Below are 14,748 nucleotides of genomic sequence, written 5' to 3'. Positions count from 1 at the left end.
CTACGGCGAGACAATTAAATGGATTCATAATTAAATCTGGCGATTTAGAGAACAACAAGACATTATGTAATCAAAAAGAAAATGATTTTATCCATAAAAATAATAAATAGGACTTTATTGGGTGCATCTGTTTGCGATAAATAACAAGAAGGTACACTGAGTTCACCTATAGACAGATACTATTTATTTTTGATCTAGTCTTTTTTTCTTCTTTTGTTTGTCTTTCTGCTTATACTGTAAAAATAATAAGTGGAGTCTAAATGACATAAGAAAGAGAAATGGCGGAAGGTATAAACTCACTGGAGTCCTGAAAGTAGATATCGTTGCCATTATAGGCATTTTTCAGCTTGTTTGTCATCACTCGGAGAGCCATGATCTGCTGACGGATGAACGTGTCCGGACGGGTGATGTCCACATTGACCTCGGGGTTGTTTACCTGGTTGGTTAGTCCATCCATTACCACTTCTGGGAAATACCTTTTGAAGAGGATAAAAACACTCAGGATGTTTTTTTTTTTTTTTTTGTCAAAGCAAGCCAGCTTTTGCAGTAGTCATTATAAGTGTGTATGTTGTGCTCTCTAACACACAAAGACATCTTGTGAAACTTGATCTAGAAAGAAATAGGAGGCCATTATCTTTTGATGAGTCATCCTCAATCTCATGAGTTGCTTCTTTCTTAGTATGGAAGACAAAGCATTTCGGGATGACACAACATTCCATCCAGTCAATAAAAAAATAATAATACGGTTTCAAACATCTGACACACTACAGTGGCTTCTTTGATAAAGCAGCAGAGGATTGTTGTGTGATTCAATTCCTTTTTTTTTTTTTTTTGCTTGTCAGAACACCATTTGTTCCCCTCAGAAAGAGCAGATAGGTCAGTCAACTGGAATTTTTACCTCCCCTTGGTGTGTCCATTCCAGCACTGATCATCAGAAGCATTCCCAACAGCAAGCCTGGTGTCCACACACATCTCCTCAGGCAGATTGGACCAAAATCTCTTGGAATGCTTCAGTTTCTCTTTTATGTCAACAACCTAAGCGGAGAGAATAAAAAGTAAAGCATTTAGTGAGGCCATTGACTCTCATGAGGACATTACACATCGCCACGTCTACCTAATGCCCCCCTTTGGAACCTTAAATGAGCTTGTACGATAATACTAAAATTTGGGTTGCATTTGTGGTCACCGTTAACCTTTAAAGCTTAGTATCATTGGCTGCCCCAACTTTTTTCAGAGGAAGACCACATAAAGCTCCAAAATAGACCTGATTATTATTCCACCGTCAAACAGTCCAGGGTGTTGTTTTTTTTAAGCCTCTGTATTAGAACAGGCAGGATAGCAGCAATGACAACACCCCCAACCCCAAGGCTCAATATTCTTTCAGATCTCACGTTATTATGCGCTTTCTGACTTGAGTGTGTTCAACTCCAAACTTTCATCGAGCATGCAAATGGTGACATATTTCGCCAGAGTTGAGGAGAGTGTCTGATAAAGGTGGGCTGGCCCCATAATTTTTGTGTATGTGTGTGTGTGTGTGCCCGGTTTACAGGTTGGCTTGTGAAATTGCGGTGAACCTGAGCAGAACATGAAAGGTGCTGTGCTGAGCGCGCCACGCCGCTGTGGGCCTCGGCGGCGCTTTTGATGTGTTAATCCTGTCACACTGATGCCAAGGCACCTCAGTGGCTCCGATGCTGCCCAGAGGGTCACCGCAGACGCACTGTGCTGCCACAGATTGACGATGGGGCGATGTTGGACTAAAAATCTTTGCGCGTTCAAGATTAGCTTAACGTCACTCGACATCTGCAGGGTCCGTGAAAAAGATGTGGATTGAACCCAGAGTGAAAAAGTTACATTTTAATGATGCAAATATGCAGAAATATGTGAACTAAGACTCGACTTGGGATGTCTTGGCTTATTGTTGTTTCGTTTTTGATGATTCTATCTGCAGAAGCGTAAACACTCTAAATACTTAATGGGAATACTATTAATGTATTCTGTTTTAATCTGCTGCTGAAAATAAGTAGGTTGGAAGCTTTTAATAAAGTCACACAATTATTAAGGTTAAAACATGCAAATGATAGGTTCTTATTGTATTTCAGCAGCTCATTATTTAAATGTTGCTTCTTGCACTCTGATACAAAAAAAAGTCAGATTTCTCACTCTTCTTTACATATTTTAAATCAGATTAAGTAGCAAATAAATCATGCGCTGAGAAAAACGCTTATGCATTTGATGATTAATGGAGATCATTTAAATGGGAGGGAAAATATTTTCACAGAGCAATAAAGCCATTTCTGGGAAAGGTCAGCCTACCTTCTCCCTCTTGCGTTCACGTTGCCCATAAATAAATAAGTAAAAAAATGGTTAACTGAGTGCAACTCTTGTCAACGTCCACTAGATATCACTGTGTCCTAGCAGAAGATTTCTTTAAGCAGGAACGTACTAAAGTCTTTCTTTTTCTCTTCAAAATACATGGCAACATATCAAATTAGAGCATTCCGTTTTGTACGTTTACTGCTTTTTGTATAAAGTCAGCTGGAATCGCAACCCTAAATTTCGGGTTCTTAAGGCTCAAACACTGAACAAAAAAACGGTTTCCGTCACTAAACAAAGATTGAAATCATAAATGCTATTAGGAGTTCAGTTTAAAGGCAGTGATTGACAGTAGTTATGTACAATTCAAGCTCTCACTACCGCTCTGAGGGAAGAAAAAGTGCAGCAAGCCCGTCACGAAGCATCTACGACTCCATTGTGTCTTGTGATCGTCTCTCTCTTTGCTTTTCTCAGAAGCCTTTTGTCCTAAGTGAAGGCGAAAGTACCGCCGCTTCACGGCCTGTGATCTTCCACTAAAAAGCTTCTTATTCTAAGAAGTATTGCTCTGCCTCTCTCAGAAAAGTGGGGCATGGGTGTTGCATCACTAATAAAAGTAGCCTGTTCTTCAGCATGGCTTCTTTCCTCAAACGATATGAGACAAGATGTTTACAAAACTACACTCCCAAGATTCGTTCAGCAGGAAACACAACTTAAAAGTTGCTTGTTAAGTTTTAGCGCTGAGGTGGCTTAAGCTTGCCACAATTCAAACTGTCATTCTCCTCAATGCAAGAAGTACAGAAGAGTATTTATTTACATACTATATTAAACATGGGAAAGTGTTTGAAGAGAATAATTAATTACGGGGGGAAAAAAACAGGATGAGCCAATGAGATAATTGTGTTTGGATTCTTAGAGTGGGCGTGTTGTGTGCAGATGCTCCACAGCCTTTCTTCCAATATTTGTCATACAAACACACATACACACATCAGTCATTGTGGATTTCTGCATGCGAGGCGACCGTCTTTCAGCTCAGCACTCATACCCAACAGCTTTCCTGTGCCCTTTTCAGATAGCTGACTCTCAAGTAAAAATATTTTAAGAAACACCTTCTAGTCAATTAAGCATTATCAGAGTCTATTCGTCCAGTTTTGTAGGAACAATTTGAAGGGGATGCCCTTTTCTTGAAGTAGCATGTTGCATAAAGCAAGGTCCATTAATGCTTGGATGCAATTTAGTGTCTGAAAATTGAACAGCTAACAGTTCCAATCGCCAGTAGTCATGTGGATGACTGATCACAAGTGATGTTTCTAAAAACCCAAGCTAAGCACTATTATTGGTTTTATTTTGTCTAAGAAGTACACAGAAGGAGCTGCATTATATCGTACTCTGAGAGGAACTCTGGCACTGCATGAGGAAGTCTCGAGTGGCAGGAGTTTAAGTTGGAGTGCATCAGGGCTCAACTCTGAGCCCCTTTGTTTTCACGATAGTGATGAATAATAAGGTTAGACTGGAAAGATTATGATTCTAACTGGTACACAAAGATAATTGTGCTTTTTTTCTGGGGTATCAGACAGAGGAGTACAGTCTTGCGTTGAGCCAAACGGGCAGTTGTTTGTCGACTGTACCGCGTATGTATATCGTCTAGCCATAATTCATCGGTGAATTACATCTTGTCTTGCTGCTATGATGTCACACTATTGACGTAGTTGACCCAGCTGTGTGCCTCCTACCTACGCAACCCGCGGTGGTAGCCTGATCGGGATTTATGGATCTGAACCGCACTGTGGTGAACCGAACTGAACTGGTAGAAACGGGACTTAAGGCTATCTGACGAAAACTTGACGCATGACCCTTGGAGTTTCTCCTTCAAAGAGTGACTCCATCTGGCATCCTGCCTCTTTCAGCGTCTACTTAAATAGCCATTTATCTAGGGATGTCCTGCTTGCCTGACACTGACTTTCTACTGCAGCGGCCAGTTTGGAGCTAAATTAGTGCGTGTTCCTTTTAATCACAGAGTCCGCAGCAGGCCTCTCCACCAAAACCACGAGGGGCAGACGACTCCTCGATGGACTTGTTTTCACTGGCAACCGCGACGGCATTCTGCATTAAAATAGTTTTCCTTTTGATACGCGTTTGCAGTATTCTTCCTGCGTCTCAATTACAGAGGTCAGCGAGTAAGGCGGAGTTCATACCAGACCCCCGGCCAGGCCTCGAGGCTGACCAGTGACCGCTCTGAGGAGAGATGGAATAGTTTCTCACAGGCCACGGTCAGAATAGCTTTGCTTTCTCATCAGATTCCTGATCAATTTTGGTCCAGACAATGAATCTGCTTCTCGGCTATAAGATGTCCGAGCGCAAATTGACTTTGACGTGTTGTGAGACCTTGAGATTGTCAGCCATCCAGTCTTGTATTATCTCGTTCTCCTTGTTGTTCCAAGACTACAAAATAGCAGCTTCGAGGCCAGAGCTGCTATTTTATATGTAAGCTGATATGTAAATAAAGCAAGCGGGAGTATTATTTTGGGTATAATACTATCTTTTGGTTATTTTGTTCCACTTTTCAGCGGTTCAAATCTAGTTCTCAGTTTCTAGCTTAGTTGGTAAGTTATAAAAAGAAAATCTACTAGTAGAGGAAGAAAAGAAGTTAAGCTATTTTTTAGCTTCTCTAATGGTGTTTTTTTTTTTTTTTTTTTTTTGCAGTTAATGACTTGTGAGATACATTATGCAAACACAATCATTATTTGTGTCGAGTGACATAAGCTTCAGGCCACTTCCTAATCAACTATGGTTCCAATTCATGTCACAATCAGTGTAACTGATTCATTTGGAAGTCAACTAACAGCAACATGGTTGGGAAATTATCCAATGGTTCCAATATGAGTATGAATGCTTATTTGTCTATATGTCTATACCCCACCTCTTACATAAGTCAGCTGGGATAGCATCCAGCTCATCCGTGACCCTAATTACAAGCCCTACAGCAAATGGATGGATGGAAGTCGGCCAGCATCACGGAACGGATTGTGTTGGGCTTTGGGGGTTCCACCGAGAAGAAATCTCATCTTGCACTGGATGAAATGTTTTGCAGCAATCACAACCTGAGTAGAAAGGGAATGGACTGAAATGATCCCCGTGATGATGTTCTGCTTGCTTTTTGGGGCCTTGCTCTAAAGCGACTTCAGCAGGTAAGCAGACCGCACAGAGACGCTGGCCAATCAATATCAGTCAACAGCAACTCCCCAGTGTGACTTTACCGGCTTGAACACCATGAAAGCCGCCATTAAGAAATTGCGTTTTATAGATGCCATCTTGACGCAAAGGCTTCCGCTCTATATCACGACAACACTTAGCTGTAAGCCTTAAACTTCCCTCTCATTTTTTATGCCATTTCTAATCTGCCACGGTGAAAGACGACAAACTCAATTTAACACGGAGAATTCAACAAAGCTCCCGCCTGAGCAGGACATTCCTCCTTCTAATGGCTCCCGCTGACAGTGGTGACAATGATAGTCTTGTGGGACTGTTAGAGCTCCGCCTCCTGGGAATGGACACTTGACAAACTGAGGAATGTTTTTTTTTTTCTTATTTTACATTATTTTACATATTAAGTGTAGATTGAATTTTTTTTCAAACCAACACAATGTCCGCATCTCAGCAAAACATCTACAAGTAAATGATAGATTCAATTGATGCTTTTTGAACTAATACATATTTATCACTTGTCACACAATGTGATTAAAAACCGCCGCCTCAAAGAAAGTGCACACAGAATGAAATCGGCTGCCGCGCAGTCACCGACTTCACTGTCAAACTCGCTCTCCATCCAATAATAATATTGAACGGTATTGTCACACCCTTGAGACATAACATTATTTTCAACTCTAACGTGCATTGCTGAAAATGAGTCACCATGCCCTTAATTTAATGCGACGGCAAAGCTCTGTGTTGAAACACACAAAAAAGGAAGGAAAAAAAAAAAGTTGGTTCCAAAAATAGACGGCGACTAACATATCTTTGCTCTGTCTGGAATTTGATTGGGATTAGCACACTGCACGCTGGATTAGGAAAAAGCACTATACTGACTGCTTGCTTAAAATGGGACACTATCATAGAAATGGAAAATACACAACCAAGTCTATTTATTCTTATTAAACTGAGAAAATGTGTCAGAACCACTTTTACGTCAATAATTAGTCCAGAGTCAACAAAGGCCTCACTTGAAAATCTGTTAGGGATCTTAAGCAGAGTTGCAAAGTGGTTAGACTCACAGAGAGCAGACAAATACTTTGTCATCATAACCTCAGCAAGCATCCTCCAAATATGATCATAGTGCGATTGATCATGTTTTGGAAGGCACATTGAAGCGTTTTTTTCCTCTTTATATTGAATTACATGCTGTCAGTGTAGGTCAAATTCCGAATTGTGTTTTACATAGTACGGCCTCAAACTATTTGTTAAATCCCGTGAATTGTGTTTTACATAGTATAGCCTCAAACTATTCGTTAAGTCCCGTGACAGGGAGCCGGTATGGCCGAAACAGTTCATCACTGTGAGAAAAATGTATCACGGTACCGTCCTGCGGGGAGGAAATAAAAATGACAGAATATTGATGAAACGGTGGTGAGTTCGCACTTGTGACTCGCCTGGGGCTATGACAGCGGAAGTTTGAACAAGAGGGATGATTAAAGGGAAGAGATGCTCCGCCGAGAACGGAGCCGTCATCAATGGGGCCACGTGGCGGGAGCTCCCCTGTGAAGAAGCCAGCCTGGAGTGTTCAAGGGCCAACGCGCCTCATTAGCACAATGACGAGTATGAATGATCTACATGCCGGACAATGTAAGTGCAGAATATGAAGACAATAGCACGACCGACCTCGCTGTCGGCATGTGTGCTACCTCACTATGGCTTGTGTTTACCACACGTTGGAACTGAACTGAGCGTTTATGAATGATACCTTACTTAAAAGCCTAACCGTAGTTTGAAACCCTAATCCTAGTTTGAAACCCTGACTTTAGCTTTAATACTAATGACTATTTGTCAGCAATGAGCGATAATGCAATTGCTGAAAATGTCAACTTCTTTGGCCTAATAAAGAGTTCTGCTGGGATTTCTGCAAATGGCAAATGTTGTTTTGCTCTGCTGTGCATTTCTGTTTGAGTCGCACCTTGTATGATCACATTATCTTTTAGTCGGGTCAGTTTGAGTTACAAAGACGGATGCTGTTTGCTTATGCACTGGCAGAGCTAGCATTTTTCCCTTGGAGGGGTGGGTGGGGGGTCAAAGGATATCTCAGGGACTTTTCAAAAAGCCGAAGATGATTTGCAAATGTATCGAATTGCTGTAGTATAGCGTCATCTGCTGGTGATAAGTACTTGATGTAAGATTTTATTTGGCTCAAGTATCAGTGGCTGGTATCGGCACCCTCTACAAATTCTAGTACCACAAAATATGCCTGGTATCATATACTGTCCATTTATCTTTTTATTTGTTAGAAATTAAAAATGAAAACTTCAGCTGCAAATCTTTTCACTCCAAAACTGTATACCTGTCTGTTGTATGTGTTGGCTATGAAAAAGGAAGTGTGTGCATATTTGACATTCTTGAGTCTCTTTGTACTGACTGTATTACATAGTTCGACTGAAATGAATAGTTATAAAAGGATTTCTAGTCCGTGCCCATGTGTCATCATAATGATTTTTGCCTTGCTGTGTCTCTATTCTTGACTAAATGTCACAGTGCATTTACAAAGAGCCGCAGGAATTGTGTTTACCGACGCTCACCTCTCACACATCTTTGAATGCATTACACATTTCTAAAGTTCCATTAAATGCCAGGGCACTGTGTGGCTTGCAGAACAATACAGCATGGATGAAGTGAAACTAACAGCAAGGTTGAGAACAGCAGCGCACATTCTGGACTAGTTGCCAAAGAAATACAAAGAACATATTGTCAAACAACCATTCACAGTGACATTCACGCCTCGAGACAATTTAGTTTTTAATGAGCTGCACATAAAATGTTTTTAGAAGGTGCACAAAAGCCATCCAAACATTTTTACAAACATGCAAAGCCTGATTGAAGGGCAAACATGCTAACTTGAACTGTTCTAAGTTGAATGTAAAGACAAATCAATAGAGTTATTGATTTGACAATAGGACACTAGGAGCTCATAATTGTTTAAAAACAGCGACCCAGAATAGGTGGAGGGACATATAGCGTATTTATCGACCTCAGCTATATTGTGTCGGGTATGATTCAAAATCAATAGTCTTTTTTTTTTTTAAGACAATCGTCAAGGGAAATTTGCTGAATTTTTTGTTGTTGTGAGCGGGTGATAAGGAACGAGCTGCGTATCATTTAAAAATTTGGAGGGGTTCCAAAAAATATGTAAGCCTTTCACCGTGAAAAGTTGGGTATTAGGTTTGTGCATTTACAAAAAGAAAGATGTGTCCAGCTCTTTTGGAATAGGAAGGACAAAGTTGAGTGATTTTTTACTGGAAGGCACTCCATCATAGAAATTATATTACATCATGAAATCCCTTGGGGGTAAATGCTGTGAAGCAATAAACTACGATTTTATTATGTTGGGCTTTGGATCATTTTTGGCTCCGGGACACCTTACAAGGGAGGTTTTTTTTTTCTTTCCCAAGGACCACCTCTGCATACATACCTCTGAATGCAATCAAAATTAAAAGCTTCTCATTTGAGGCAAATTATTTTGAGGATACTTTGACCTCCATTTGAGACCTTGTGTTTAGATTTATATGTGCTTTGAGTGTGGGGTCATTGATTCTCAGTCTCTAACCTGCTAACTTGTGCACACCTGGGTGATCAAGAGCAGCAAGCTGATTGGTTAATTTGAGAGCACTTAAACAGAGGCAGCATATTGACACAAGTTCAGTAAAAAGAATCCAGCGACCATGGCTTATAACTTGTATGTGATGTAATGTTGCTTTATATATTATTTCTATATATTTCTGATGTTTTTTTTCCCCCTCTGATGACATATTGTTCTGTATTTTCTGTCTCCAGGGTGCTTGTGCTCTGGCTGTTAGTGTTTGCACAGCACGCAAAGGGTAAGTCCCTGTGAATTTGTGTATCCACAAAACTATTGTTACTTTTATTTCCTCTCTGTAGGAGGTGGTTCATCACATGGAGACTTTGCTCCTCCAGAGTTGGATGGGATTTCCCTTGGAAGCCAAGTAAGCGATTGGGATCCACAACAATACAGTCAACAACTTGAGTTAACGGACCCTGAGCAAAGCGGTTGCCCAAGTTGCGTTTGCCAGCCGTGCGACCCCCTCCCATGCCCTCGTCCTCACTGTGTGCCAATCTTTAGTCCTTGCCCTTGTCTTTCAAATTGTTGTCGGCGTGGGTGCAGCCCGCATTGGAATTCTTGGTAGCCTCCGCAAGAGCTGAACAAGTAAGTAATACATTTAGGTTTGGTCAGTTTGTTGAAAGCTGTGCACTAACTTCATAAACTTTCATGCTTTCAGGTTATTATCTACTGGTGTCCACTTCCATGACAGGAACTGTAATAAATTTGTTCAACTGAATCTCTGTCCATTTAGTTTTGATTCTGTTCATTGGAAATTTTTACAGCCCTAAATCACAAGCAGTCTCAAGATAAAGGTACACTGGTTATTTAAAAAACGATAAAGGATTTCAAAGCATTTGACTGCTGCTAGATTCGGGGACCCTAATCTCAAAGATTGCCAGACTTCATTGAGTAAACATTGACTAGGGCAGCTAGAGGTCAAAGGACACGTGCTGATTTCATTTTGCTCTATTTTGACTGCCTTGTTGGCTAGCATTCAAAATCAATGTGATTCTTATGTGAACCCCTATAGGCAGGTCAGGTCTTTTTTTGTAGTGACCTGCTCAACTGGTATTTGCACTGAATGTGCATTAGCTGGATGGATTGACTCAAATACACTGAAAGCTATTTGATTCGAACTGGTGGGTTTTGATTTGTGTAATGTTACTTGCATTGAAGCAATTAGTATAACATGCTAATGTTAAATTTATCGTTAATTTGCCTATGGATGCTTTGTAAAGATGGTGCTTTGTAGCCAAATTGGTACTCCAGTCTTAGGTTGGCATATGCGTTAGTCATACTGTACTTTGGTATGAATGCCAATTGTTTAACTTATTGATCTGAGTTTTATGAACGGTTACTCCAAAGCTTTTTAGTCGAACAAACAGTACAATTGATCACCTACAGTACCGAGACTAATAATTGGTGTCTTTTCCAGGAAAGTTGAAAGCGATGGAAAGTCTTCAAATTGGAAACGGAATGTTCAAAATACGAAATTAGACAGTTGGGTGATTTTTTTACCACAGATTTATGTTAAGTCACTTGAATTAAAAAATGGCACATTACACCCTCATTGAATAAATGTCTTTCAACCTTTGTCCCACAACAAAAATGCTCAATGAAAATGTCCAAATGTAACAGACTCTGTCTGATCCTTCACGTGGTAAATAAAACACCAACTCACATGTGGCTAGACCAGAATAGGAAGCAAGGACTTCTTCCATTTGGAAAGTCATTCTCATTTCCATGGAAGCGGAGGTAATGCCTTGAAATAAAACTTCCTTCCAGAGGAAACTGCGAACATTAAATTAAACACCGCACTCGCCACATGTGCACTCATAGACGAGTTATTTTACGTGGTCTATGAAGAAGCATGTTAGAATCTTTGGAATCTACATAATTACACGGCTCGCTAGGTGCAACAACTTTGTGAGAACTGAGCTGTGGACAGCGACGGGCTCACTTCACTTCCATTAAACTGGATCCAGTACAAGAATTTCCCAGTGGCTTGACGCAGCATTATATTTCTGGGCTGCAGCTTATAATGTCAGGTTCAAGATGTTTGGGAAAGGAGTGGCTGGGTTCTTTTTCCTAGCCTGACTTCACAAACCACATTCGGATGTTTTATTCTGTGTTTCCCGCTGAGCACGGCGGGGAGAAAGAAAACGAGAAGCGAGGGGAGTAGCAAATTTAACGCAACGTTAAGCTATCTACATCAACACATGCTGCACTTGAGCTTTGAACAGGAGTGTCGCATGCAGCTCTGAAAACTCAACAGCCAAATCATGACAATATACAGTAAGAACAAAGACGAAGCCCAAAACAAGCACACGTCATAAAAATCATTTATTAGCTAGGAAGGCCATAGTAGCACAAAATAAAGGCAAACCATGCAGAAAACTGAGACAAAAGCCCAAGTGTTGCCGAGAGGAAGATAATGATTCAATGTGCCGCCACCTTATTGCTTGGAGAGAGCTCAACAACAAAACTTCTGCCTTCGGAGTCAAATCTAAAATATACTTTATTAATCCCTGAGGGAAATTAAAGGTAGCTTACTTTTGTTTTTGTGGTTCTGTAAGGATGCGTGCTGTCTCTATGGTTAGGGTTAGGGTTATGGCTACCATGGCCAGACAGTCTGGCTTTTTTTGCATTGTGGTTCGTGAACAGGTTTTTCCAAACCCAAAAGCCCCAGTTCCAAAAGTATTGTGACTAATGGTGACAGAAGTGGGACACTTTGCGGTAGGGTCAACATTAGGCTTAAGGTGTTGGTCAGTGTACTTTTTTTTTTTTTAACGAAGCAGAACGAAGTTCAAATTTGATTTGAAAGTTCTCTTCATCAGAGTTCTTCCTTCAGGCCATCGGTGGTGTGTTATTTTACATTACTTACTCCTTCAAATTATTGTATCATTTAAGCGGGAATTATAAGTCAATAAAAAATATTTTTACATTTCTGCTTTGTGGACTTTACCACCCTTTGGCTTGAATATTCTTATTTTGCACAACACTACAGAACAGTACAAGCATATATTGAATATCTATTTTGACTAGAGGCCAGGTAAAAGTGCAATCTCAGGGGTTCATGTGCCTGGTTGGATAATGCTGAGGGTAACATGTGTTTTCTATTTTTCAACACAAAGCATCTGGTGAGGGTGGGTGGCGGTGGCATCGGGGGTTAGTAACTTAGTTTTAATGGGGCCTGGCAGAAAAACGCAGCGAAGGAAGTTCGGTCGGAGATAAAGTTTTATCTATTTAATGTAAGCAAAACCATGCTGGTCTTGAGAAGGAAAAACGGAAAGATGCAGAAAAGGGACTCAATGTGTTTGTCGTGTTAATCTTCACATCTACCGACTGAACCCACGTCATTTTTTTTTTCCAGAACTGTCTGGCAGCATGTGCCTTCTTTGAATTGTCTGTTTTGAGTTTCAAATTGCGGTGGCGAGCTTGGACAAACCTTGTGGTGTGTGCCTAAATACACGGTGGATACCCGCTGTTGATTGTTTACCGACAATGTGAGCCTCATCCAGCGGTTCAAAAAATGTTTAACATGGCAAAGCATGGCACGGAGGCGAGTGCAGAAAGACAGCAGTAAATTATATCTTTACAAAAAAAAGGGAGCTATAATTTCTCTGCAATGATAGCTTTTACAATTGGTGTGAGGTCACAATAATCAAGCACTGGACCATTCTCGTAAACACTTAAAAAAAAAAAAATCTACAAAGGGAGAAAAATGCCAATATGGATTATTATTATTATCATTACAAATATACTGGAACCTCCAAAATTGATTCAGTGTAAGACTTTGCGGGAATATAAACAATGTTTTGTCTTCTTGGCTTTTTTGTAATGTCATTAGAAAGAAATTGTGTGATGATGAACAGAGCTGTGAATTTAGGACGTTGTGCATGAAGCTGCCCCCACAAATGAAAAACGTTTTATCATCTTTGAAGGCGCATGCTTTTCTTCTCCCGGTGTCATGGTAAGCGTTTGGGAATTTGAACTTTGAGGTCAAGCAGTATCTCAAATTGGCTAAAGTAATAATAATTTATTTGATTAAAAAAAGAATCTGAAGTCCATTGACTTTATGTGTCACCCTTGTAGATCCGTCTAATGCCAGACAGTGTATTGCACAAAAGGACACAAAAGTCTTTTAAAACTTGTAACAATTGCTAAATGAAACACTTCTCTCCTTATCTACAATGTGGCTCTGACTTTAACAGTCTATTGTGCCTTTATCGCAGCTTAGAAGTTTCATGATCACCATTTCTCGGAGGGGGGTGTGCTCTGACAGAATGTCAGGCAATTAAAGTATTGTGGCTCATTGAGCTGGAGGTGGACACCGCTGCTCCGCCCCCCCATCCCATCACTTCCCAACCCCTTCACTAAAAAAACCAACAACGTATGGCTGTACATCCACACAAGACATTCTTATCAAAGAGCAAGTTAAACTCTTGTCAACATATCACAAGGCGGAACAGCATCACCATACTGGGTAATTATGAAGCATTGGTGCGTATAGGAGGACAGCGTGAGGGAAAACAAAGATGAGCTCAACACATGGAATCCATTTCTACCTCTGATGCAAAGGAAAATGTACAAATTCTGCTACGCTAATGATTGCACAAAAAGAATCTGTGACACGTAATTCTATTTGTAACCGAAAAAAAGCCACACAAAACAATAACAGGATGTCAGATTGACTTCAAAGAGCCTCAACTGCCACTGTAATTCAACTTCTTTTCCTTTTATGTCACGCATGAAAAAAATAATATCCTGGCAAAACCTTTCAACCATAGCAGTTGCACACTGAATAAAATATGTTGTATTTTAATAGAAAAGAGATTCAATGGAAAAAAAGGAAGCTGCAGAGTACCTTTCAATTTTTGTTACAGGTCATTGTACTTTCAGTCTCTACATGGGACTAGTTCTCCTTAATGACAACATTTATTTGTCAAATTCACCGGTTCATGAATGGGTGGTCCATGAATAGAATAGCTTCTCACTATGGCAATATTATTCGTTGTTTTTCACAGAGAATAAATATGTGCCTGTGGGTATTTTTATATTGATTGTCTTTGTGTGCTGCGGCACCATTTTTGTTCAAATATCCATTCAACATCGCTACATAGATGCTCATTATATTCGCAAAATTGACACTAATTATGAAGTGAATTGAGTCACTTGCCACCAAAACTGAGTGACACCCACATAGATCCTGGACGGGAAGTAGTTTTGGCAAAGTGGCAGCAATAGAAATAAATGTAAAGCCGTCCACTCTATGACTTTGGGGACAGTTTCAAGTATATCCTAACTTTGCATGAACGTCCTTGCTGCTATTGGCGGTAACGTTTCACTGTTTAATATTTAGCAGCTGGAGGTAAGCCACCGGAGTGAGTTCATAGCAGATGTGCATGGTATTTCAAATATGACCTCAAACACCTCCGCCAACATTAAAAACAATTCTGGCATCATTAACGAACTTCAATATTTTTCACGATATGACTCACTACAAAGATGAAGGTTGTGTTTGATGGCGTGAACATAACTGTCGCCCCTGATATGATGCTACGATAACACTCTGGCTTTTAGGCCGATTTCTTCACTGTGCTGATGTTTCACCT

The 14,748-nt window shown here is 40.3% G+C and overlaps 1 protein-coding gene and 1 long non-coding RNA gene across 3 annotated transcripts in view; one reads left to right on the top strand and one right to left on the bottom strand.

The window, feature by feature from the left end:
* The window catches only part of LOC147050978 (glypican-6-like), a 59,046-nt gene that overhangs the window by 1,908 nt on the left and 42,390 nt on the right, over positions 1-14,748 (bottom strand). For both annotated transcript variants that reach the window (XM_085919783.1, XM_085919782.1), the window contains exons 7-8: positions 899-1,035; positions 301-476 (exon numbers count right to left, since the gene is read on the bottom strand). In XM_085919783.1, coding sequence (XP_085775909.1) covers positions 301-476; positions 899-1,035 — 313 coding nt within the window. The remainder of the gene's footprint in view (positions 1-300; positions 477-898; positions 1,036-14,748) is intronic.
* On the top strand, positions 9,122-9,869 carry LOC147050979 (uncharacterized). Its single transcript, XR_015067231.1, has 4 exons — positions 9,122-9,247; positions 9,346-9,389; positions 9,451-9,736; positions 9,810-9,869. It is a non-coding gene; the product is annotated as an uncharacterized LOC147050979 (long non-coding RNA).

The sequence above is a fragment of the Syngnathus leptorhynchus genome, chromosome 9 (assembly GCF_054491065.1).
Source record: "Syngnathus leptorhynchus isolate UIUO chromosome 9, UIUO_Slep, whole genome shotgun sequence".
Classification (NCBI taxonomy): domain Eukaryota; kingdom Metazoa; phylum Chordata; class Actinopteri; order Syngnathiformes; family Syngnathidae; genus Syngnathus; species Syngnathus leptorhynchus.
Note: the sequence above shows the minus strand (reverse complement) of the source record. Positions and strands in the feature narration are given on the sequence as shown.